Source organism: Platalea leucorodia (assembly GCF_965183815.1).
Source record: "Platalea leucorodia genome assembly, chromosome: 5".
NCBI lineage: Eukaryota > Metazoa > Chordata > Aves > Pelecaniformes > Threskiornithidae > Platalea > Platalea leucorodia.
In genome coordinates, this window is record NC_138827.1 from 47820311 (window position 1) to 47847316 (window position 27006).

Consider the following 27006-nt stretch of genomic DNA (forward strand, 5'->3'; position numbering starts at 1 on the left):
CCCAGTTTAGGTAACAGACTGATTTACACACAATTCCCCTACTTTCTCTTTGACACAGAATTTTCCTTCCTCTGCAAGAGACTAGAAATGTACCCTTCCCCCATTCTTGCCTATCTGCACTGATGTGCTGTCTGCAGCCAGACTTAAATAACAAATAATCATCAGTGCTCCCATTATATTCTGTATGCTGCTAAAATCATAAAAATAGAAGCCATATGCTGATACCTAGTTTAAAAATGCAGGTTTCAGTTAAAAATTAACTAAGAAATATCTTTCATTGTATTATTCAGAGCACCAGTGCTCAGCTATTTTTGTCAGTGCCTAAATATTCTAACCATGTTTCGTGCCAAACCAATTTAAATACACATCATGGTTGAGCCGACTTTTTCACTGACATCTGAAGCATGCAAATACACTGAAAATAACAAGGGTGGTATTCGCAATGCGTGAATACTGTATCAGTACGTTTTAATGTCTATATTTTATTTCAATACACTTCAATTAGCTGGTTTCATTAAACAGTAGGTAATGTTTCATAGTAAACATACAAAACCCAAACAAAAAATCCTGAAATCACAGCCAGCATCCATTAGTTTATTTATCAGAAAAAAAAGGGTACATGGAAAGATACCGAAAAACACCATTAACCTGAAGCAAAAATAAGAATGGGGAGGATAAAGGATCATGCATGAGTAATAAGATCTCCATATATACGAAATCTTGAAAATAATTTCTTGTTGCATCTTTCATACCCCTGCTATAATAAATATTACTACATTAAAATGAGACTAATGGAAAACCTCTTTTCAGTCACCTGTGGATTACTAAGACTTAAAGTGAACTCCAAGGGCATGCTTTTGGTTAAACAAAACATTTACCATCTCACTTTGCTGATTATATTAAGAAATACCAGCACTACTTTGAATATTGTAGAGGTTTTTTCCTACACTTTTCCATTTGCACAGGTTCCATCTGATATGTCCATTTTATTTTAATTCTCACTTGGAGAGCCTCACTTGTCCTCACATGCTTAGTTTTATACTCACTAATACAAATTAGCTACCATTGTCATCACCACTCTGAGAATGGCAGCAAAACGTAAATGAAATAATAACATTTCTAAAATTACAAATAATATTTATGTGGTTTGAAATCTAGATTTATTTATAAAATACTGTAACACAAGATCAGTATTTCCACCAAAGGTATCATCCTGAAAGGCAAACAGTTCACTACCTCATTGTTATATGTGAATATGCAGTGTGATGTTAATTGTATTGTATTAAAGAAGTTTAGAGCTAACCATCAGAGAAAAAAATTCTCCTGCTGCACTTCTCTGTTACACCATGTAACAAACCTAACTTACGCACGTTAATAATGGATCATTTTTATGTTTACTTTTGTATGGACTAGGCTTTTGTATGGACTCATAGCACTGAAAGAGGTACGTGCTAGCATCCGTAGGCTTCTGACACAAACATCCGTATTATAAAAGACAGTTGCAAATGTACACTTCTAGTTTTTCTGAAGCTACTTCTAGTTTTTCTGAAGCTACTTCTAGTTTTTCTGAAGCTTAGCTCTTTAATTTGCCTTCTTAGGAATATACTATGAGCTACAAAAACAGATGCGGTTGCAATTTCCACCTTTTGTAAAGCTTCATTTTCACTCAGCCCTCAAAGTTGTCTTCTCAGATGAAACATAGTATTTCACAATGGAATTAATTACCTGCAGTACTTACCTCATTGAAAATGCCTATGACATGTCTTCTGAAACCTTTAATAAAGTTATTAATACCTTCTGATAAGCAATCTAGGATACAAAACAGACTTATCTCAAATAGCTTATTGCTGCCTCAGGGATTTGAAAAGAGCTTCAAACCGACATAATCTTTTGGATCCTAATATGAATTTTAAATTCCTTAAAATAAATTTATATTTTAAGAATTACCCTTGAAATCTGCAATAGCTGATGCAAATCAGTAATTTCACTACTAACCAGCCACACTAGAAGTATCAAATTTAAACTTCGCCAGGATCTACTGGAAAGTTCAGTGTTGAACTATTTAAACCATGCTGGCCATTTCTAACTCCTGTTTTGTATTTTAACCTCACAAGTTCCCAAAGCTATTCTCTCCCTCTAACCAGTCCGTCTCCTCTGCCCAGACCTCAAGCTTATTTTCTCCTTTAACACCTGTACAACACAGACAACTTTCACCCTTGCAGATAGATAAATGGTATGGTAAATATAAATGGTAAAACGCACTTAACGTATGCTCTACCGTAACCCTACTCTTCATCTGCCGAGCTGCAGCAGTGAACTTGAATTTCAAACGCTCATGGAGGATTTATCAATGATACTCTGGCTCCATAAGCATTTCCAATTTCTGAGCTACTTGAATGCAAACAGCAATGTGAAAAGTCTTGAAAGTTACAGACTAGACACTTTATAACAAAAATTGCTGAACTAAAATTCATGGTTGCCCACTATTATTAATGAAAGACAAAAAACACTATGGGAATTTTTTTTTTTTATATTTCAAACACCATATAAATTAATTTATAAGTAAAATATGGCTTTGACTGGTCTGAAACAGCCTATACAGCACTTACATCTTGATTGGTAAGTCAGTATCTTTATGTTGCTGTACCATAACGTGATTGAGTTTTCCTGTTATTTTCTGTGACTTTTAAAATTCACCCCTAGTTTTCCTAAGAAATAAAATATCTTACTGTACAAGTTTCAGGTACATATTAAAAAAAATATGAAAAGGACAAAGCTTTAACAGAACTACAGCTTCTAACTTAATTTCTTAAATTTACCTGCTATGTTAACAGTGCAGAATCAAACTTTGTAGTGAAAACATATGGAATTAAACTTTAACCAAGTCAGATCTTTTGTGAAAAAAATGCATTGACATTTTGAAGACAACACTTCAAATTGCCTTCAAATACTTCAAAATCATATACACTTTGTTGTATAAGAAAATGCAGTCTCCCACTCTGCTCTCAAAATGTTGTATAAGCATTAAACTGATGATCACAAAGAATGCCTTCTAGTTTATTGAGCAGAGAAACTGTAACCATCACACTGAGCTATGGTTGTAACAAAATACACCTGCCCTACAGCAGCGCTCTGACAACAAGGTAAGTCCTCACACTTCAGAAGCATCTCTGTGTAAACAGGAATGCTAGGAGAACATTTTCCACATCACAAATGCCATGATCACCAGTACGATGGCAGCGTAGGAGATACCAGACGGCATGAACCACATACTTGCTCAAACAATTGTACGACAGAACTTGCTTAAAAGTCTGTCTGCTTAAAAAAAAATATTGACTGGAGGGACAAGGTAGCTTAGCTGACGTAGAATAAAATCATGAGGAAAGAGCATCTAAAGGTAACACCCGAAAACCTGTGAGTTCAGCTGTCAGCCCCTCTACAGACGACACACACCAGCGAGGGCGCGGCAGACGAGTCACCCCAAAGGACAGGCCCCTTAACCCCCTCACGGGGTGCCCCCTCCCAGCGCCCAGGTGCCAAGCCGGAGGAGGCCACGTACGGAGACGGCCTCTCCGCATTCCTCCGACATCCACGCCAACCCCGCCGGAGAGGCCGCCCGCCCCCGCGCCGGGGCTGACGCAGCGGGGCAGCCCACACCCGCGCCGCGCCGCCGGCCACCCGGCCGGGGCCAGCCCGCTCCCCCCGCCCTCAGCGCTCCCCCGGGAGGCGCGACTTGCCTGCGAGGCCGCGGCCTGGGAGGGGCCGCGGGGCAGGGCCTGCCCGGGCCAGCGCGGCCTCCGACGCCGAGCAGTGGCGCAGCCCCAGGGAGCTGCGGCGGCCGCCGGGCCGGACGATGGGGAGGGGAGGGCACCCGGGATGGCGGGCGGTGGCGGAGCCGGCTCCGGGCGCGGGGGACAGGCAGGGCGGGTCCCGCTCCGGCCGCCGGAGGCTCCGCGTCTCCCGCAGCCCAGCCCCGCCCCGCCGGCGCCCTGACAGCATCCCCGGGACCCGGATGGGGCCGCGCCCACCGCCCCCCGCGGCCGCACCCCAGTGCCCGGATGGGGCCGCGCCGCCGAGCCGGAACCGCTTCCCGCCGCGGCGCAGGGGGTTTCCTCCGCCCGCCGCCTCTCCGCCGCCACAGGAGCGGAGCCGGAGGGCGGAGGCGCGGCCCCTCCGCGGCCGGGGCGGTACCACCGCCGGCAGCGGGCGGCTGCCCCGGATCCAGTCCCCGCCGCCGTTTCCTGCTCCCGCCCCGCCTCACCATAGAGATGACAGGCGCGGCGTGGGCCGCGGGGCCTGCCGGGAAGGGAGCGGCGTGCCTCGGCCTCCCAGCTTAACCGGCCGGCGGCGGCGCCGGGCCTGAGGGAGCGCGCGGGCCGCCGCCATGTCGGGAGGGAGCAGCGCCGGCGAGTGGTGCCTCATGGAGAGCGACCCGGGCGTCTTCACGGAGCTCATCAAGGGCTTCGGTGAGGGAGTAAGCGGGAGCGGGGCCGGGCGCTGGGGTCGCGCCGCTGGGCGCCGTGGGGCTCCGAGGCCGCGGCCCCGCCGGTGGCTGGGGCTCTTCCCGCGCGGGTGCAAGACCGTCCCGCCCGCCGCGTCCAGCGGGGCGCTGCCCGGTTCCCTGGCGAAGAGCGCGGGGCCCCGGTGGGCTCAGCCCGGCCGCGGCGTGGCTGCGGCCCGCCCGGGCGGGCGGAGGAGGGGCACGGCGGAGGGGAGGCTCGGCCGAGGTCCGACGCGCCCCGCCAGCCCGCGCCGGCGGAGTGAGCGCTGCCGCAGGCGTGCGGGAGCGTCGCGAAGCCGCCTCCTGTGGCAGCCGGCAGCGCGGCGGCAAACGGACGCGAGTGGGAATGAACGCGTCTCTGGTGACCTCTGCGCGGCTGTCCCGGCCTCGGGCCCTGCTCGCGGCGCCCGGCGCTGCCCGCTCTGCAGCGCCGTGCTTCCCCGGCGGCCTGCACGCCTGTTCACCGCGGGCAGCGGCCAGCCCCTCGGCGGAGGGGAGCTCCGAGGGCCCCGGGCCCCGGCCTCGGGCTGTCCCGCCGCGGCCCAGGTGTTCCCGGCTTCAGGGCGGTGGGTGCCCCGTCGCAGGGCGGGCTGTGCAACGGAGCCCCGGGCACATGTGTGCTTCTGCCGGAGAGCTCGGTAAGCACAAGCTGCGTGGGGGAGAATACCAGCGTTTGCGAAGTGCTGGATACGGGTTGGGGTCGTGTGCCAGCTGGCTCAATTACAGAGCCTTCAGGAGAGAGGACCTTACGGGAAAGGACTCTAACCAGGCTGAGCTGTGGTGCTTGGCAGTAGGCTGGGTAGCCTGCAAGGGGCTGCTTTGGCTTTTAGAGTATTAAATTTTATGTTGAGTTGCATTTAGTATCTTTGGTAATACTGTGATTATATAGTTATAATAACAGATATGTCTACACAGGATTTTGGCCAAAGAAGCAAAATGGGTTTATGTTAGGTTACAATCATTTATGATTTCTGTCACGTCTTTTTCTCACAAGTGAAGTCCAGGCATGCTTCTCCTTTTGTGTTTCTATTTAACTGATAGATTAATCTTCCACGTACAAAGTATTTGAATTTTTTGGGCTCTATCTTATGCAAATGTCTTGCTTGAGTGTATTGTTTACAGTATTTTCAGTCTACTAACATGGGTCTTTTTCTGGAGATAGATGGTTTAAGCTTTGCTTTGGACTAGCTGACAATGTCTTTAAAAACAGTATTATTTTCAGTTGAGCAAAGGATATGAGGTGACCCAAGACACGTTAATCTCCTCTGCTTCTTTTTTAAATAGCTGTGTTATAAAGACATCATCACCATACACAGGAGAAATTCCTCAAATAATTTCTCTTGACCTGTCTTGTTTGGTTAGTTTGTTTTTTTTTTTTTTTTTTTAATGAAGATGAGTTAAAGCCTGTAAATAGACTTCCATAACCTGGACATACAAGTTGTAAAAGTTACTATAGTTCTTTCATGGGTCTGTCTTTACTGGCTGCATCCCTTTTGAATGGGGTAGTTGAAGAAACCTGTCTCTTTCCTTGTTTCAGGTTGTAGAGGAGCACAAGTTGAAGAAATATGGAGTTTGGAACCAGAGAACTTTGAAAAATTGAAGTAAGGCACTTTTCTAATCTGCATGGGTTTTTATTCACATTTGTCTGAAGTCGCTGAAAGAATACGTACTAAACTCAGGTGGTTTTTTTTTGGTGGCATTTTTTTGTTTGGTTTTGGTGTGTTTTTTTTTTTCCCTTCAGTTTCCACAGTAGTTCATTAGGATTTTGATTTAATTGAATACTTGGCAATTAAATTACTTTTTATTAATGCTTTGGTATTTAATCTAGCTTTTCTGGTTTTGGAAGGAGATGCTAATGGCAGCTAGAATGTGAAAATAGATTTCTAATGATTTTGTCATTGGCTTGCATTATACCCTTTGACAAATTCTTTGACAAACTTCTGTCCCTTGCTTTATTGTCCTTCTTCCTCACATAACATGATATTGCATCTGTTGCCTTAAATAAATAAATTTACTGTACTGACGTACTTTTGTAACTCATTTTTCCTGCAGAACCACTTCCATATGTATGTGAAGGCAAATAGTTTTGTTATGACTGACAATGACTGATATTATACGGAACAGTTCTGCTCTCATTAGGCAATATTAATTCTTTTACTATTTTGTCCGTGATGCATTAAGTGTTATCCGTGTTCACATGCAAGATTTTAAGAGGAAAATGTCATCTAACCCAGACCATACTCTATTCCTGTGAAGATATCCTGCACTTGTGTAATTAATCTTTCAGAAGATGTAATAATTAGTACAGAAGATGTACTTTTAGAATTTTTGTCTGACTGAAGGTATTTGACAAGTGACACCTGAATGGGAGAAATGTTACTTGAGAAGTGGTTTATTTGCTGCCTGCACTATGTACTTCATATGATACCTCATCAGAACGTTACCTTGTTTTGTTCATAAAGTAACAACTTTGCTTGTTTGTACTGTCAGATGTATATCTTTCTAGTCTTGAGTGATGGCCAGCTTCCTTCCTTCTCATGCACACATACAATATTTTAACTTAAACACTAAGAGTTAAAGAATATAATAGCACGTAGCATTTTTCAAATTCCCTCAGTGGACCCACTATTCAAAAAGACATCTCAGACTTCTGGTCAGAGCTTAGGAAAAGTTTCTTATGCAGTACAGTAGTATGTTTACCTTTTGTAGATAAATCTTTTGTGGCATCTTTGTGGCAATGACCTTAAATTCAGATTGATATGAGGAATAAGTTTTTACTTTAATGTAGCTGTAGATTTTGTAAGAATTGTTTCCTTTACTAATAAGTTTTTGTTTTATGGGAATACTAAATACAGTGCAACATGCAGTAAAAGCTGTTTACTATGCAAGACCTGCAGTCTGCAAAGCAAGACACAATTTTAGTAGAAAAGAGAACCGTATTTCTCTTACTTCTCAGAGGGAGAACTCAAGGCATGAAGTTTCACGAGAGCTCCTCTCTGAATATTTCATTTAAGCCTAAAAGGATTACCAAACTTTAGTTCCAGCTCTTGTATATGAACGACAAATGTTTCAATAGCTATTTATCACTAACAAATTTAAATGAGTGTTGTGCAACTGTGATAACTACAGTAACCAGGAAAACTGGTCCTGACTTATGAAAATTACTGACTAAATACTAATTCACACTGCGATTGTTTAGCGTATGTGGAAAGAAGCATGAAGTATGTTCTGCCTAATTAAAAGATCACATCTGAAAATTTCAGTGCAAGTTCCCTATGTTTAGAAATAAATAATTAACAGAATTACTGTACCAGCATACTGTTAAATTATAGTAGAAATTTCTGGCTTTGATATTTTTCATCAGCACAGGTGATTTTTTTTTTTTTCCTATCAATTTTATTTTTTAGGCCAGTACATGGGCTGATTTTCCTCTTCAAGTGGCAGCCTGGAGAGGAACCAGCAGGTTCTGTTGTTCAGGATTCCAGACTGGATACAATATTTTTTGCTAAACAGGTATGGCAAGTTCAGTATTTTTCTTGGATATGTCATGAAACATAGCTTTTCATACTGAAAAATAAATATCTTTTTGTTAATATGTACACAAAAATTAACATTTTACAAGGTGAAATGACTAACAAGTTCTGTGAGAGTAGGAACTGTGTATTAAAAGATGATTAACAAAGCAAATCAGGTTGATCTGTCAAGTCAGACAAAAATATCATCAGGTGTGGAAGAGTAAAGCTCTTATTTATTTGTCAGTCCTCTCCTATAACAGTAACTCTTCTGTGCAATAAAGAATTACTTGGTAAATGTTCTCAGCAGAATGAGCAGATTATTTTTCTGAAACCACTTTCAACAAATTCTAGGAAGGCATGTTTATTTTGGTCCAGTTTTTATTTATTGTGTTTCGCAAATGCTCTGCAGCCAGGGCAGTATAACTCTAGGATAATACTTTCCTTTAAGAGTTTGCAAACCATTTTGCCATGGAAGTTCTAAGTATTTGAATCAGAAAGGTGAGTTTAACTTAGAAATTATAGGAAAAATTGTTTTTGCTAATGTAATCCATTGTGTTTTATTAAATACCAACTAGTACTGAAATTTTGTGTTAGCTTTGACAGGCTGCTCTGTGTATTGTTTGCAAGCAAGAAAAGCAAGAGAAAGTAACCAGAATGAAAGGAGGGGTATTTAGTAAATGTGTTTAGCTCTTTTTCAAGACCTGCTTCTCAAATGATGATAAATATAACAGTCCAAACAAGAAGTGTAACCTTACATGTGTTAATTACAAAGCATTCATATCAAAGGGCAAATTATTAGGCTTTCTGTGAAGACTGACACATAGACTGGTTGTTGTTTTGGGGTTTTTTTGGTTCGTTGGTTCCCCTTCCTCAACGAAGAAGTGTTTTGTATTTAAATTTCAGGATATAAAGAAGTCTCTACACACTTCTAGCTGAAAGTATAGAAATATGGAAAGCAATGGAAACATTAGGTGTATCTATAGCTCTCCTGGCTGCTCTGTACATGTGGTTCTGTTGTGCAGATAATCATCTTTAATTTGTTTCTTTTATAGTCACGTTACTGTTTCATGCTATTGTGGATGACTTTATTCCCTGGTCTTTTTTAATGCTGTTTTCTTCATTCTTCCCCTGCTGCAGCTCTTGAGTCCTGCCAAGCAGTGTCTACCATTCTTATGATACAATGATCAGCAGTAGTTTGCCAAATGTCTTTATAGGTTGATAGACACTGGTTTAGGTTGTGATTTCTACCTAATCAAACATGCCATTAGTGATCAGTAGGCTGTAGCTACAGAATAGCCTTTATGCAAAGAACCTCAGGGAAAATCCTTGATACAGCTCTCAAATGGTAGTTACATGGCAGGAAGAAATTACTCTGATATGAATCTAGAGAGTTTTTTTTAAGATGAAGGCAGATTTACCCATATTCAAGGAATTTCATCTTTCTTGTTTTCTGTGAGTAGATGAGGATCTCCCAGAATTGCTGTTCTTGTGGATGCTGAAAAGTTTCAAAGCATTTGTGTGCTTGCTCCACTTCTTTTGCCTTTTTTCCCTCCTCCACTCTCCACTTCCCTTTTTGAAGTGTGACACAGTTTAAAAGCAAGTAGCTAAGAGATTTGTTGAGCTTTAAGTTGGGATTGCAGCATGTACATCAGAAAATTTGGATAATGTTAGACTTGCTAACAAAAACAGAAAATTAAAGGCTAGCAATGAAAAGTCGTCTTTATTTTATAGCTTTCTTTGAAGTATTCATATTTTACTGTTTTCTTAAGTCTGAAACCTCTTTGTGGAGGTGTAGGAACTTTCTAATCTTCCCCCTCCTTCACCTGCTGCCTTTAAGGAGGGTGTGCTGGAGTGACTCTAAGAATTCATTAATTGCATGGAAAGCAATTTCTAGAAGCGTTCACTGTTTTAAAATAGTAGTTATGCCACTTGATGGCATGGAATACAGGTTTCAAAAGCAACGTGCAAAGAGTTTAAAATTAGAATATCTTTTTCATTTTTCAGTATTGTCTGTTAGTCAAGTGCAGTGGCTTAGCAAAATCAGAACATTTCTTGTAGACATATATATGCTTGTGTTTCATGTCAGTTCAGTTTTGCCTGGACTGAGGTATTGTGACTGAACAACTAGTGAAATAGCCACAAAAAAATTAAAATTAAAAGTCAACACATAAATGAAAGAAACTGGTTTTGATATTTTGGGGGGATTTGTAATACCAGTTTAGCTCTGGTGACTTTCACATTGGAGGAAGTTACCCTTAGTTAGAGATCCAACTTGACAAGCTATGTTTTGAGGACTGATAGTGTTTTCTCAAGGAAATGGCTGATCTGATGATTCGCTGATGAGAGCAGGACATCTCGGTCCTCCCGGCTTGTCTCCTTTCAACTTCATGGTTCTGTTCCTCTCTTGCAATGGCTCAGCAGCGCATTGAACTTCCATGAGCCAGTGCAGCTCATCAGCCAGCAGTTTCCTGTAGATTTTCCGTGCATATTTTCTGGGTTGATCTCCTGCCACACTGAGATGTATTTGTTCAGTGAGTCTGTACAGGCCAAAGCAGGTAAAAGGTAAGTGAGAGAGAAGAGGAGTTTCTTTACAGTAGTACTGAAGCTATTGCATTTCTTGAAACCGCAGTCTGTGAATCCTCTTGAGTCACCCAGGAGCACAAGAGAAGACAAGCATTAATATTAGATATTTCTATTGTAAAATAGCAACTCCTCCCAGCTATTGTGCAGCTGGGCTTGCGTGCCTTTTTTGTTTTCTCTATGCGTGGTTTAAGTCCAATTTCACGGTGGCTTTGAGGATGGGGTTTTGTTATCTTTCAAGAATCTTTTTCAGATGTCAAGCTCTTTTTTTTTTAACTACAAAAGTGATGGGTGAAATAACCATATGTTCATTTGTAGGCTGGAACCCTAGAACAAATAGATTTGTTTTCTGGGTTAGCAAAATTTTTTATGACATTTAAGATTGTTGGTCTGCTGATCTATATCTTCAAAACTGACATGACACTGGAGCCCTAAAAATTTCAAGAAGTCTTTGACTCTCCTTTCCCATATATTTTCTTCTTTTAAATATTACCATCTAAACAGATCTGGTACAATCCGTTTTACTGCAGAGAAGTTTTAAAGTGTCATTTTGAATCCTGTATGAGCAAGACTAAGTAACTGTTAATATGTAACAACAATTTAGTATGGGAAATAAATGATGCTATTACAGCATGGCTCCATTTCTGTTCAATTTTAATTAAATGTTCCATCTTAAAAATTGTTTCATTTTGCGGGGGGAAACTTTAGTTAGATGTAAAAGGCTCCAGTGCTCAAACTGTGTAGCAAAACATCTTTAAAATTGCATTAGGAAACACAGTTTTGGTAAGAAGCTTGTGCATGCTCACATTTTACTCATATCCACATTCATAGCGATGTTGTAGTTGAATTCCAAATGGCAACTAGATCTTATTCAAAATTAAACCATGAGTATGTTGGGGGGGTTGAATTTTAAAATCTGTCTAATATGCATGCATATTAAAGGATTTTTTTTTTTTAATGGTCACTTTTATGTGCACTCATGTTAAATTTGGCCTCCCTGTTATGCCTAGGTATGATTTGGTCCTCTATTTGAGGCCACAGAACTCTGGATGATCTTACATACCCTTTGAGCTAGGATACCTAGGCACAATGAGGTGAGTTAAGGATACAATTTCAGCCTTAACTCTGAATTTCCTGATTTCTGTGTTGCTTAAGTAGGCCCTTGCTGTTATTTTTACACACAGTGGCTACATGACTGTACCACTCAATGTATTCAGCTATATTCAGCACTGTTTTGCATAGCTGTATTCTGTGCTGATCACTGCAGAAGTTGAAGCGTCTCTTGACAAAAAAGAATGCCATTGTTGCAGACTTATGTACTAAATTTTTTTAGTTTAATAACCTCTTCAGGTTTTATTACTGAAGTATTGGTGTCATGCCTTTGTTTTGTGCCATATATTTATTTTATGCTGCATTGTGATGATAGAACATTACAATTGTGATAATAAAACATTAACTTCATTAATTGGGAATAAAATGTATATACCTTCAGAAGGAGGATCTTCTAAATGATACTGTTAATAACAAAACATTGGTCTTTAGTTATCTTTGTGCCACTAATGGAAGCATATTGTATGTGGTTTTTTTAACATTTCCAATACTTCAGTTGATTTCAGACTCAAAATTTTTAACATTTTCAGGTTTGGTGACATTAAGATAGACCAGATATCCATGTTAAAGCTGAACTTGGGATAACAGATAACTTATAAGAAGTAAAATGAACTTGCAACACCTCTAATCAAAGTCCGAAAGAAATTTTCAGTAATTGAATATAACTATAGGAAGATTATATCTTTATTCCAAAGGAATAAAAATAAATAAATAAAATGAGATAGGGTTTTTAAACAAGAATAAGTTTTGGAACTTTGTCCTAATGCTGAGTTTTTCATGTTGAGCTTTGTAAAGCCAACTGTTTTTTAACATTGGGATGCTTAGTAAGTGAACCCCAGAGATTTGCTGGTTATACTACCAATTGCAGCACAGGGTTGTCCACAGCTTTTCGAAAAACAATATATGTAATCCATCAGATAGAGGATGCGAGTCAAGAACTTAAAGTGCTTCAACCTTAAGTTGATCCAGAAACTCAGATCAGATCCTTAGGGAAAGGTGCCTGCTTATGAAGTTACACATCTTAATTGAAGAGTGTGCCAGAGTAGCCTATTCAAGTGGTTCCTTTGTTTTAAGCTAAGCTTGGTGATACGGCAATCTTCTCAGTTTTTTTGAGATCATCTCACTAATGTGCATATATATCTGTATATATATTATTGTTTTCTTTCAAATATTTTTAAATACACCTTGTAGCTTTGCTAGCAAAATCTTTCAAATATAGGTATCTGCTTTAAGTTGGAGTCCTGAGTATTGATCAATCAAATATCTCTCCAGGACTTCCTGGACAGAAATATACAGGCAAATGTTGGGATTTCTGGACAAAAAAACCAGAAAATACTCTTTAAGTTTCCTCAAGTCAATACAAAAATCTTTCTGGGACAACCTGCATATATTCTCATGCTATCTAAACGCAGAAAATGTTTTCTGCCAATGCTGAGACACCTTAAGTAAGAGAGACACATTAGAAATTAGGGTAGATGGGTATCCTGAGCAATTGCTCTCTCGAAGGACTCGCTAGCTTGTGTGTATAGCAGTGCTGGACTGGCTGTGTGCATTGATAGGATGCTCTGCCCATGTGACAAATAAACCTTGTGCTCATCTACATTTGGTACTGCAATCACCTCCTCCTCACTGTGCTCTTTGCCCTGCGCATGAACTACCATGAGCTAGGTACCTCCTTCCATCTTGGTAGTTCTCTCACGTCATCTAGATCCAGGAACATGCTGTCCTTTTATGCGTATCACCTGCACTTGCTCCTATTCCTCTGCTACAGAACTATTCTTGCTGCTTTTTCCTTACCTCCTGCCTGTCACTTTCTGAAGAGTATTTGTAGTTCTAGAATGTATTTCCATTTCAGCAGCTGGGGGCCACTGGTCTAAGATCTGCCCCTGTTGCATATTGTTTTCTAGCAGTAAGACAAGATTCTTTAGCTTCATCCTTTATATACTTAAACAGACTCCTCTCCTACTGCAGTTGGAATACAAAAATATATTCATGCTGAAAGGCAAATATTTGATGAGACCACAAATTCCCTGCTGAGTGCAATTTTTCTGCCTCTTTTTGCTGTTGTTTAAAGCTCCTGTATCCAGCTGGTCCAACACAGTTTCTGTGTTGATCTTGCCTCTAGGCACAAAATATGTCTTAATTTCCCTTCCCTTTTTTGAAACCATGATTGGGTTAGCAGTCTGCCAGAGCAACTGATTGTTCCATCTTGATTTTTCAGTAAAAATAGTTATGACTTAGTGCTGTCCCTCCCTATAATGTCCTGTGTTAGTTATCATTTACCAAGTGCAGTTTGCTGTAGTGATCCTCCCATCATTGTAATAGCACTGTTCTAGTAGTTCTTCACCACAGGTGTCTCTACCTTCTTTCTTGTTTCTCTATCAGCTTAATTAAAATGTCTGTAACCACTGCTTCAGCTTAGACCACTCTAATCCACTTAGGATCTTCCTGCTGTTGTCCTAGTACTACTTCTACAGCTGTCTCTGATACCATTCTCTAGTCACATCTCAGAGAATCTTTAGTTCTTGGTTCCTTTTCCTATGTTATAGTATTAATTCTCTTGAATTACGTCATTCTAGTAGTCCGTGGTTTTTAATTTTTCTGCTGCTGTTCATTATTTCACTGCCCTTGATGGATTTTCCTTTTATGTCCTTTATTTTGTAATTGTGTGAACTGTAGTCTTCAGGTTGTGTACCTGCAGTTTGTTTAATTTGAGTTTCAGTTGCTGTAACCTGTTCTGCATGTGTAGTTGACTCCCTTGATTACCATTTAAGTCAACTAGATTGTATTTTTCTTAAATTAAGTAGTGCATTATTATTTCTTTATCATTTGCACTATAATCAGAACTGAGAACACCCTGAAGCATAGAAAACTAATATATGATGTGGCTTATAGTATTAACATAGTAGGTTTTCCTTTGTTAAACACTAGCTTTGATTGTAAAACAGGTTAGTTGGTTTTTTCCTCTTTTTTTTTTCTTTCTCCTTTCTTGTTGGAAGTGGTTTCACATTCAAAGCCCTGAACTAATTTTCATTTTTTTAATACAAAATCAACATCCTCTCTCCCAGTCCTAAGGTTTAAGTAGTGTTTTCAATTGCAAAATAGTCTCATAGACTGAAGATATATTATTTTTCCTAGCCTATAGCTCACTGAGAAAAAAACCTGCTAATACGAAGTCTTTCTACTATTATGGCCTTACACCTTTTAATTACTGTGCTTTTAATTAAATCTCAGATTATATTTAATAATCCTTGTAGTCACTCTCTTTAAATACTGTAGTTTGGGCATTACTAAGCAACATTAAAAACATGGCTGTAATATGAAGAGGTTTGTTTATATTTTTTAAAAATGCAATATTTAACGCTTAAGTCTAAGGACCAACGTCACACAAACTAGTAACTTAAATGTAAGATTGAAAAGGATAGCTATATTGTAAATTAAGAAACAAGTGAAAAATCTAAAATTTCATATGGCTTATTACTCAGCAAACCATCTTTTAAAAAATCTTTACATCTTGGAACACCTCTAAATGTTACTAGTTTATCCCTAGGATATTTGAAATTTTTTGTCCAATGCATCGTTTTTATAAAAATTCTAGGTTCCATAATGTGCTTTATTGTCCCAAATTAAAATTTTTTTGAGCTCCTACTCCTGCTAGGAATTCTGATTATTTGAAGGACATTCTCTGTGGGAGAATTGGCTTTTTTAAAAGATATGTATAGATATAATGTAAAAAAGATATTATATAGATATAATGTAATTTGGGCAGCTTGCTTTTAACAGTAATTTGTTTTTCCACTGAAATCAGAGGGTTCCTGTATTTCTTTCACGTCCTTTATTAATCACTTTAGGGAGGTGGTGAGACAGTAGAATGACAGAGTTTCTAAGCAGAGGTGTGAAATACCAGTTTTATCAATGAATTGTATATGACAGTCATCCTGTGTTCATTTTATTAGTCTCCTACAGCAAAGCCTTTTCTGTGGCTATTCAGACTAGATTTGCTGCCTGTTTTAGACTGAAGCTCTGATGTGAATCAGCATAGAAAGTGCGTGTTTGTAATGCAGAATGTTGCCCAGCTGAAATTAAATTTTTATCACCAGTACTGAACAAATTCTCAACACTTTTTTCTAGGTAATTAATAATGCTTGTGCCACTCAAGCCATAGTAAGTGTGCTATTAAATTGTGCTCATCAAGATATCCATCTAGGAGAGACTTTGTCAGAATTTAAAGAATTTTCACAGAGTTTTGATGCTGCGGTAAGTGCCTACTATTTTCTGTATTTTAAGTATTATAGTGTTTTATCTACGTTGGCTTACAATTTAATTTTGTTACTTACTTTCAGATGAAAGGTTTGGCACTAAGCAATTCGGAAGTGATTCGGCAAGTTCACAACAGTTTTGCCAGGTAACACATGTTTTAAATCTAGGCAAAATTTGAGCAAATTCTTTTTCATCTCAGATTTTTTAAAATTTTCTTTGCAGACAACAGATGTTTGAATTTGATGCAAAGTCTTCAGCAAAAGAAGAAGATGCATTTCACTTTGTAAGCTATGTTCCTGTTAACGGACGGCTATATGAACTAGATGGCTTAAGGGAAGGACCAATTGATTTAGGTAATATTTTGTATTTTTTTCTGAACATCCTTCATTTTAACAATAGCTTATTGCAACAAATTGGTTGTATGTTATAGGATCAAACCAAGTCATTTATTAAAATAAAGCATATCTTTTAAGTTTTCTTCTTTGCAGTCATTTACGTTGTTTTATTTTTGTTGGTCTGAAAATGCAATTTTCTTCCTGCTTCCTCCATGTTTCCGATTATCTCTCCTTTCATTCAGTAATTAAATGAACAGGCCATGCAATCTCGTGGGCTTCTAATACCTTAATAGTTTTGTTGCAAGAGAGAAGTTTACATAACCCACTTCTTGTGGATATTTGCTCTCCTTACCTGAGGAAATATGTTGTTGTTCTGAGCTATTGCTAACAAAACCTGGTAAAACTATGTAATCTTCTTGGCTTTCCTTTACAGATAGTGCTCAATTCCTTTCGCTGATGTTTTTCCCCACATCTTCCTTTTTGTGGTATTGTCACCCAAGACAATTCCCATGTCATGTTTTCAAAGCTATTTTTTTTCCCAGGTTGATAATAAACTGTTTATTTTATCATTTGTTTCTTCTGTGGGAGCATGTATACAGCTGACTCCATATGCTTTTTATGCATTATGTGGCTGGTGTTTACACACTGTCCTCTTTCTTCTTAGATAGCAAAAATTTTCCCAAAGGTTTAAAAAAGAATACTACTTTTAGCATAGTTTTAGTCTCTGTAAGACTTGTTCCTGTTTCATGTCTTGTAATCTTTCGTAACTTGTAGTATGTGTGCCATCTTGTGTCTTGAAAAGCTCTACAGTGCCTGTCGTGTGTCTGCACTTTCTTTTGAGTCTGATATAATCTCAGTATGTTCCACGCTCCACTTCCAGAGTGTTTTCCCAATTTTCTTGACAGTTGCATTTATTTTTAGGCTGAGAAATAGCTTGCTGCTAAATCTCATCTTTAGTCTGGCTAGAGAGACTATAGTCTGCAGACCTACTAGTAACATAACTTTCATGGTCACAAGATCATGAGTCTCTTCATTTGATTTAAGGTCTTGAAATTGTTAAAGAGGCATTATCAACTTATGAAATCACCTTTAGTTATTATCTCGTTTATCTAAAAATCAAGTTATCTATCATATATCCTTTTATATTCTTTTCTGGGTCTGACTTTTTAACATTGTATTGCATCTACATAGTATTAACTCTTTATTTTGTCTAAATGCAACAGCTGTAACTATCCATAATTTTTTTCTTTTGCTATCTACTTTTATGTTGTCATACCAACCAATTTCTTTTGTGTCATAAAAATCTTGCATAACATACTTTTCCCCCCACCTTGTTGTTTCTTTTTATCAACAAAATAAGCGTTAGATGCTTATGCCCTTAAAATTTAGTTTTGCTCCATTGCTTTGGCCAGTACATTATCTAAGTATTGTTATTAAAAAGTCTTCCACCTCCTAAAAAACTCACCTGAGTAATTTGAGACTGCAGTTGCCAAGGAAGAACTTGTTACATATTCTGAAGTTGCTGCATAAGCCTCAATTATACAAGTCTTGAATTTGCAATAAATTTTGCAAAGAAGATTAATTTTTTTTTCTTTGTGTTTTTTCTAGGTGCATGCAATCAAGATGACTGGATAAGTGCTGTACGGCCTGTCATAGAGAAACGTATACAAAAGTAAATAGTCATGATGCTTTTAAAATAGAGCACCTTTATATATGTTCAAAAATTCCTTATTCTTAATTTCCTTCAATTAAAGGCTTTCAGCTCCATTTCTAAGGAATGACACTTATGCATCATTTTTATGTGCATATCACTGTGTGACTTCAGAACCTATTGCCCAACATGAGCCAAATGTGATGATAGATAAGTCTCAAATATGCTGTGTTCCTGTATGATTAATCAAAGTAGGTATCTGTGTGGTGAAGAGAGATCCTACTAGTACTCTGAAAAAGGAAGAGCAAGATTATGAACTCTGTTAGACAGCTGTGGGTCCTTGTGAGTGAAAACTGAGTGCCATTATCATGGATAAAGTTTCGGTGTGTGTTTATAATTAAAAATACCAGATAATAACTATATCCATACAGCTGGTATTTACAGAGAACAAGTTTACCTTAGGTAAGTGGCTTGTTTTAGAAATTTAAGCTAGAAAAACATATTATAGACTTAGCTCTGACCCCAAGCTGCAGCCCCAAATGTGTTAGAAATTGATTTTATGCCATTCTTAGAAAACAATTTTCAAAGTCTTTTACTTGAAGACTTTTTTTTGATAACCAAAACATTACTACCAAATCACATTTGGAGAATGATTTTATTTTGTGGCAAGATTGGTTCTGTAGCACAAGTTAAATTAACAGATCCATTTAATTTTATTTTTTCCAGAAAATACATTCCCTTATAATGAAATCAGGGAGGAGGTTTTTGAGTTGTCATGTTAATGATTAATTTTGAAAGTGGGTTTTTTGTTTGATTGTTTGTTTTTTTTTTTTGTTCCTCATTTAGATACAGTGAAGGTGAGATAAGGTTTAACTTGATGGCTATTGTATCTGACAGAAAGATGATATATGAGCAGAGGATTGCAGAATTGCAGCAGCAACTTGCAGAGGTAGGTCATGGTATTTAACTTAATGGAGTAGTTCTCTGATAATAGTTCTGTGTCTTCGCTTTATTATTTACCTCCTTCTTTCCTTGCTCCAAATGGAGTATCACTAAAAAAAGCAGGGAAGGTTTACTACGTATCTGTCCAACCCAGTACAGTGCTGTGTGGATGCACTGATGTGGCTCTGGTTAGTTCCGAGTGAGCTAATTTGAGCCCTCGGTACAGAATGACCATGTCATTGTGGCTCTCTTTCTTGACTAATTTGCTGCAGTAGTGGAACTGTTCTTTTCCTAGTACTTGAGCTAATCTGCTTATAACTAACTGTGGAAATTCTTTGAATGTTCCTATAACTGTAGGCAAAACTGAATTTTTTTGTGATAGAAATACTCTTAAGACTTATTTTAATTAAAAAAAAATGCAGTAACATCATCCATTTAACTTTTTTCTGTTTTGTGGAAGGAGGAGCCTATGGATACAGATCAAAGCAGTAATATGTTAAGTTCGATACAATCAGAAGTTGCAAAATACCAGATGTTAATTGAAGAAGAGAACCAAAAATTAAAAAGATATAAGGTATGTAGCCTTTGATTTTCTGATGAAACTATTGGGAAAGTTGTAAGAAAAAGCCAGCTTTTATATCTATGGGAGGCTGTTGCAATTAATCTGAAGGAGTTGGATGGGTACTAGGAAGACAATGTTATGCAAATTCATGTTGCATTCCTGAATTTACAGGTTAATCACCAGTTTGCTTCCTTTTAGCATAAGGCTTAGAAGTCAGTTTTTGTAATGGTCTCTGTAGCTCCCTTTGTTTTGCCACTTCTTTGTATCTTTCTCACTTTAAAATATTTTTTAAGCACAGTGAGTTCTAGAACTCCTACAAAGAAATTGTTCTATGTGCCCCAGAAGGCTGATCGGCCTTTTCTTGCTGGAGTTGCTAATTACACTACTATATGTAACAGTGGCCTCTTACTAAGTAGGATTTTTTTTGTTTGTTTTTACTAGAAGGACTTCGGCGTGTTAGTCGTAACATTTTTCTACAGAGTGTTCATATAAGTTCTTCCAGCTCTCATTGTCAGTAATGAAGAATGTTGATGTATCAATGAAGGCTAATCAAGAGATTCTGTGAACTTCATGTATAGATTCATTCTGTGTTTGCACATGTATCTCCTATTCTGACATATAAGTACTTGCATAGCTTTTAGTGAAGAAGCTCTCCTAGGGTACTTGAATTGTTCTTTTATTATAGTTTACCTGCTGTCTTTGCCTCTGTGGAAAGCAATGAAGACACAATTGGCATGTTCTGCATTTTCCTAAATAAGTACTTTATGTGTGTGCACTGAAAGTGTATCAGTCTTTGAGATGACATGTGGTATTAATGAAAAAGGGGAATGGGAGAGTTTCTCTGAGATCATCAATTCCAACTTTTTTGATAATTCCCTAATACTTTTAAAGGAATGTTTGGGGGATGCAGGGGGGCAGCTGGGTAACCAAACTTTTTTCCTTTTTTTTTTTTTTTTATTAATCCCTTAACCTGTTTTTGTGAGGGGTATAGAAAGTGGCTAGATTAAAAATAAGTTTTAAAAAAGAAGTTGTATATATCAAAGGATGAAGAAATGAAAGAAACATTTGCAGTAGATGTTGTTTTTTTTTCACTAAAAATGAAAGAAATGTTTTCACTAGTTTCTACAAGGTACAGACCAAGACTTCAATAATTCTAATGATAATTTCAGATATATTTCTACAGTACATGTGTTAAGTTGTAACGTGTTATTGTTATCTGTCTCTAAAGCAGTGTCACTACGCTCTTTTCCACAGCATCAGGATGCAATTCAAGAAACTTTTTAAAAAAAAAAAAAAACAAACAAAAAACAAACACAAAAAAACCCAAACAAAGCATGTGCTTTACCAAGCATGAAAGTAAGCAAACAAATGAAATTGGGGGGTAAAAAACCTTAAAGTTCCTAATTGTGTGTGGAAATATTGTGGAAACTGCTTAAAAGTCCACATTTTTTATGTTAGGGTGTCTACTTGGGGTCAGTTGAAAAAACAAACCATTGTAGAAACTGCAAAGTGTTCAGTATAACAGAAACAGTTATGCTTTTACATTACAGAAATGTTTAAATCTTCAGCCTAGGCTGAGACCACAACTACGCAAGGGACTGTAAAAATACATAGGTTGAACTGCAATTTTAGTTGAGGAAAAAAAAAGTGAATAGATAACAATACATATCAGTGTTAGCAGTGGCTAAACCATATAACCTACTTAATCATTGAGGGTTTTTTCAGCTAGCATGAAAAAAAGACCGTAAGGAGAATTTGTGCCTTAAAGAGTAAATTCATCTGGCATATACTTTCTCACCATGTGCTCAGAATTTTATTGCTTTGACTTTATTTTTAGCCAGCTGAAATTTAAAAAAGAACTCCAGCTCTTGGGGGGGAGGTAGCGACAACGACAAGGATGGGGAAAATCTCTGTTTAGCCATATAATAATTCTGTTAATGCTTTTAATTTATTTTTAGATTGAAAATATTAGAAGAAAACATAACTATCTGCCTTTCATCATGGAATTATTAAAGACTCTAGCAGAGCACCAACAGTTAATACCATTAGTAGAAAAAGTGAGTATTTCCTAGCTGACTTTTAAGAAACAGTATATTACTATAATTCTTCATACCTTCTACTTAAAATTAAAAATGCAGTCAAGTATCTTGGAAGCATAAATGGCATGGGTTTACCTTTACATTCAGCTACATTGCTAGTTTACCTGATAGTCTGTTGCAGCTCTCAAGAGGCACAGTTCCAGTGGAGACTGGAGATTGTGGGACCAACCAACTTTGTACTACTATGCAAAGGCAAACTGTATCTCCCCTTTGATAACCTAAACAAATTTTTCTAATGGTGATATAGGAAGAGGCAATTCAATATCAGCTGAACGATGGCATTACAGGGCATAAGATGCTACAATACAAGAGACACATGATTTGGGCTTTTCTACTTGGGAAATTAAAAGCCCGATTAAAATTGTGATGTGTTGCTCCAGTTAGTATGTGGTAGAGTTCCCCATACTATCTTGATATCCCTTTTTGAACTGAAGGTTATTTAAATGTATACATATGCAGGTGTGTACATACAAGATTAATCTCTTTTGCCAACCTGGACTTTTAGTACTCCGTTTTGTTGTTTTATCTAGCTGTCAACACTAGATGGCAACCTTTGCACACAGGTTCTGGTAATTTAGGTAGCTTGAAATTTGTTCTCTTAATCTTCTCTGTTCTTATGCTGATTTACTGGCTCATTGTTCTCCCCTTTTTAAGGCATCTAGCTATTAACATTGATTTACAATTAAGGTTTGTATTAAGGCTTGGGTATTAAAGCGTGCCTGTCACTTTGGCAAGGTTATTAAACTGTATGGCTAGTCAAGTACTTGAATTGTAATATCAGTGCTGGCTTGCATATCTACTCATGTGCTATAGATAGTATCCCTAAGTTTGAACTCACACTGAAAAAGGATCTCTATGTTATTATAATGAAAAAAAGAGCTAAGTATTATTTAATTAGTACATTCTTTAGCTGAATTTACTAAGGAGAGTATGTTTGCAGGCCAGTAGTTAATAAGACAGAAACTTTTGGATTCAGTTTTTAATCTTTTCCTTCTTTGGGTAACTTCTGGAGTTTTAATCCAGTTTCGTGTTAATAGGAGTTATTTATAACACCATTAAGCTTCTTTTACAAGTAAATTTCCAGTGGACTTGAGCAGCTGGTGATAACAAGTCTTAATTCTAAATCATTGAATTAGATCCAGTTCTGTTCAATACTAAGTTGTAACAAGCAGGAGTCTGATTCAGAGCGAACAAATTTTGACAGAAAGATGGCTGGTATTTCATTTGAATTGTCCACTCTTCTTGCCTAATCTTTTTTCCCTAAATTCATAAGGAAGAAAATGCTAGCTCCCTGTCAATTTGAACTATCTATGAATTGATACTAGTTATATGAGAATCTGTTTGCAGATATATTGGTAGGAACTCTTGTGGGCTTTTTCCCACTCTGCTCTTTTGAAAGATTTAAAAAACTAAGATCTTGATTGCTTCAGAATTTAATTTGTGATAATCATTATATCTGAATGCAGTGTGTTCTTGTGACAAAATGTTTTCATTAGGAAGAGTTATTTCTATGTTAAATGAATAAGGAGGTATGAAGAATGAAGTTTAAATTATGTTTTAAAAATAGTACTTTTTTTCATCTTTTTCCCCTATGAAAGTTACCTTATCTTATAGTTTCTTTTGTATAATATATTTAAACCTATATGTATTTTTTAAAGACTTCATATATGAACCTAGTAAAATAGTAGTAGGATACTTCTGAAGGGTCTAAATTTACATTTAGAATGTCTCTTTCTACAACATATTTTGTTGACTATTCAAAAGTGTAATGAGTAGTCATTCAAAGCTCTAGAAAGAAGATCTTTGTCTTATCAGGGCTTAACATCATCTCCCTTTGTTTTCTAGGCAAAAGAAAAACAGAATGCCAAGAAAGTTCAGGAGGCCAAGTGAAGATGACTTTGCAAAATACATACAATTATGTGCTTCTGAAACTATTTTCATGATGACAAATAAAACTTTTCATAAATTTTAAATTTTGTCCAGCGCACGTTTGACAGTTGTAACAGTTTGTCTTGTACTGTATGCACGGGTCTAATTCTCTTCCTTCCCCCGCATCTTGTGCATGTAGTACTGCTAAGTAATGTTTAGGTTCTCTTGGTCAAATTCAGTATTTAAGTCTACCTGATTTCTGAAAGCTTGGGAAGAGGACCTAAAAATGTGCAAGGAAAATGTACCCGTTTTGTCCCACTCGAATATATGATAATGATACAAATGCCAGAGTTTAAGTATAAGCATGAGCTTTCTTTGCTCATCCCTACTAACAATCATAATACTATCCAGTTGTTCAGTGACATACCCTGTGTCTTTGTTTTTCTGAAGTATGTGTCTAATTTTTTTACAAAATTGAAAAGTATGAATTTAGCTGTAGAAACATTTGCAAAGACCAATGTATAATCTCAAAAGATCTGCATTGCTTTAGTAGAAAAGATAATAAATATTCCCATTTTTATTTTGGCAAACTTTCTTCTGTGGTATTTTATTATTGGATAAGATGATTAGGACATGTATTGGAGGTCATCAGCCTTGTGACTTGGAGTACGTGCGTTCTGAACTTGGGTTAGAAAGAAGGCATGCTGTTGTTTTGGGGAGTTAATATTCTTGGATATAAGGTAGTACTGTTCTAGAGTATGTTAAATTTAAGTCTTTAAAACAATGCTTTTTAATTGACCTTGCGAGGTAATTTAATGTAAGAAAAAAACATGTATGGAAGATTCTTGTTGCTAACAGCATTGTAATGGAAGATGCTTGAACTGTCTTCCATGGACCAGAGGGAATGTCTGGGGAATGGAGCTCCCATGATGTTCTGCCTTCTTAGTGCGGCTCATATGTGAACTATGAATAGGCAAATTGTTTGGGCTAAGGATAGTAACAGGTCATTGTAGCAATACATAATATTTGAATTACTGTAACACTGTTAGTGTATAGTATATATTAATTCATTTAGAAAATTTCCGGTTTCTTCCAAAACGACTGAGACAAGAAATAGAAAGAAAAATAAGCAAAAGAACTTGGATTGTTTGGAAGACATTTAAAACCAGTAAAACATGTTTGTTTTGCTTACTTTGGCTATAGGCATACATCATTGAACTGTGAGGTCCTTTGGTCTTGTAGGCTTGTATGATGAGAATATACTGTATTTAGAGAATTTTTTGTAACCCCGAAATGAAACAAATTCTGTTATCTGTTGGTGCTTCATATACATTGCATATATATTGACAGGATAAAATTTTAGCCAAAGAAGTAAAACATACACTGTACTCTCCTTCTGCTGAAAGGAACCACTTGAGTCATTGCGGTGGCTGGAAGGGTAAGATCTGTTTCAGAAAAGAACAAGAGATCCATGTCTGTGTTTTGTAGAAAATTGAGCAGGTTAATGAGTACATAAACTGTGTGAGAGCTCCCTACTTTAATAATTCATTGCAGCAGTATTGTCTAGGGGAAGGGAAAGACTCTTTCTCTGTAAGAGGCATTTCTGATCTTAATGTTATACTCTAAACTGCATTTCAACCTGTTGAAAAGATTTGTCTGTCTTTACGTGGTAGCCTGATGATTCCTGCTGCACCCTGACATTCTTGGAGAATTTTGATACTTTCTGCAATAAAATTTTGCTATTCCATAATAGATGTCAACTTAAATTCTACTGAAGTCATTCCATTCTCCTTTTATTTGCATGCTTGGGCATGTACAAAGGAAAAGGAATTTTGCTAAAACAGCAAATTATTTTAATAGTTTTTTTTTTTAGAAGCCAGAATAACTTATATTGCAAGCAAACTTTCTGGATTTGTGGAATGAAAAAAAGGATGGATGTAAAGATCAAATTTTAACCAAATTTTAGTCCCATGTGTGAGTGAAAAATGTTTTTGTTGTTTTTTTTTTTAAAAAAGAGTATTTAATGCAGAACAACTCAAAACTAGTGTACTTTGTTATATTATAGAATCTTTTTTTTCCTGATCAAAACCCATATGCTAATTTTTTACCATTTTCATCAAGTTTGTAAAACCATTTTTCATAACATGTATCTTGGTTTTAAAGGCAATTATTTGTATGTTGCCTGCTTTTAGGACAGTGTCACATGAATGTAAAGCTATATATGAAGTTGATGAATTACCTAATTATAGGTACCGAAAAAATTAGAGATTTGGACCTTAATCCATCTTACAGTTTTAAGATGCTGTATTTTGCTGTATATAGAATGGTGAAAGGTTTGTGTTCTGATTTATTTCAAGGGCAACTGCTTTCTGCTGGTATAAACATATGGCGTGGCATAGCTGTCAACAAAATTCAGGTATAATGAGAATAAACAATAAGTTCAGTTTCTGTGAAGAATTCTGCCATACAGCTGCTGTTTCCTGTTGCCCAAAAGAGGTCAGTGTATCTCCCATTTGCTAAAAGTTTGTTGACATAAAATCCCAATGTAAAACTTCAGTGTGATCTCACAGTGTTGTTCTCTGGCTGCCAGTCTTAACATAGCACATAAAAATTTAAGAATCCTGCTGTAGCCTGATTTCTTCCTTCACAGGGTAACATTTTATATTTTGGACATGAATTATTTTAAAATACCAATTTGGTATGCAGATACAAATTTAAAATACAAATTTGCATGTTCAACAGCGTTCTGATTTATGAGTGAATAGCTGCCCAAAGACACATGAAAATGCAGTAGTCTGTTTCTTGACTAAGAGGGTGAGAAGAAAGAAGTAAGACATACCACTAGACTCATTAAGTGTTTGCTTCAGAGAAAAAAAAAAAACTCCCTGATGTATTACGCCAAATAAAATTTATTTTGGTCACAGAAAAGTCGGATAGAATGAACTTGAGCATAGCAAAGTATTAGAGCAAAGATTGGATCCAGATGGTTGTGGTACTGGTGACAGCGTCTTTTGCTCTGTGAAAGGAGACAGGGAGATTTTAAAAAATAAAAATTGGCAGGCATATACAAGGCCAGTGTTTTTCTATCTTTAGAATAGGTTTACATCTGTTCATGAAGATGACCTGTTACTGTCAGTTCTTTCACTTGAATTGCAACATCTAAAACTTCTACAGAAACAATTCTTTACTGGCTGTTTCATTTAGTAGTGCAAATGAGCTTATCTGGGTTTTCTTTAAAGTTCATGACATCGCTTTTAATAAATGGGTGTTGTGGGGAAAATGGTCATGCTATCTGTACATATGCATATCGGCTTCTTAAATGTCAGATCAAATAGCAGATTTATTTATTCTCATGATGTTATAGAGGTAGATAATGGAGGATATGAAGTCTATGGGTACTTTTGTACAATTTATCTGAATGTAATCAATAAAAACAGGGTCACTCCAGAAAGTGAATGCTTAATGACTTTGATCTCTTAGAGATGAAAGGGAAATATGACTTAAATCGGCTGTTATGATAGAGGACATTTTTATTCATCCATGAAAAGACAGAGGAAAATTATTTCCCGCCCCTCCCCAACA

At 37.5% G+C, this 27006-nt stretch overlaps 2 protein-coding genes across 8 annotated transcripts in view; one reads left to right on the plus strand and one right to left on the minus strand.

Moving 5' to 3' along the window:
- RO60 (Ro60, Y RNA binding protein) overlaps positions 1–4346 on the minus strand; it is a 16998-nt gene extending 12652 nt beyond the window's left edge. For 3 of the 4 annotated variants that reach the window (XR_014228266.1, XM_082312926.1, XM_082312924.1), the window contains exon 1: positions 3738–3970. The gene's annotated coding sequence lies outside the window, so the exon portion shown is untranslated. Of the gene's footprint in view, positions 1–3737; positions 3971–4261 lie in introns of those variants that run through there. The other variant, XM_082312925.1, reaches the window with a different exon arrangement.
- Positions 4328–23991, plus strand: UCHL5 (ubiquitin C-terminal hydrolase L5). 4 transcript variants are annotated; one of them, XM_082312928.1, is made up of 11 exons: positions 4328–4466; positions 6039–6102; positions 7909–8014; positions 15838–15963; positions 16050–16111; positions 16189–16319; positions 17910–17973; positions 18799–18901; positions 19355–19468; positions 21415–21513; positions 23401–23991. In XM_082312928.1, exons 1-11 carry the CDS (start codon positions 4385–4387, stop codon positions 23443–23445), a joined length of 996 nt encoding a protein of 331 aa, XP_082169054.1. In that variant the 5' UTR covers positions 4328–4384; the 3' UTR covers positions 23446–23991. The 4 variants fall into 4 exon arrangements, with proteins under 4 accessions (XP_082169054.1, XP_082169053.1, XP_082169056.1 ...); XM_082312927.1 differs by lacking the exon at positions 4328–4466 and adding an exon at positions 4697–5139; XM_082312929.1 differs by lacking the exons at positions 4328–4466; positions 6039–6102 and adding exons at positions 10330–10578; positions 11607–11690 and having other exon boundaries at positions 7997–8014.
- Positions 23992–27006: the final 3015 nt, after the last annotated feature.

Coding starts and splice junctions, on each gene's coding strand:
- UCHL5 (XM_082312927.1), top strand. CDS start 4,848: ATGAACGCGTCTCTGGTGACCTCTGCGCGGCTGTCCCGGCCTCGGGCC. Junction 16,112..16,188: donor GTTCACAACAGTTTTGCCAG/GTAACACATGTT, acceptor TTTTCTTTGCAG/ACAACAGATGTTTGAATTTG. Junction 17,974..18,798: donor ATAGAGAAACGTATACAAAA/GTAAATAGTCAT, acceptor TTCCTCATTTAG/ATACAGTGAAGGTGAGATAA.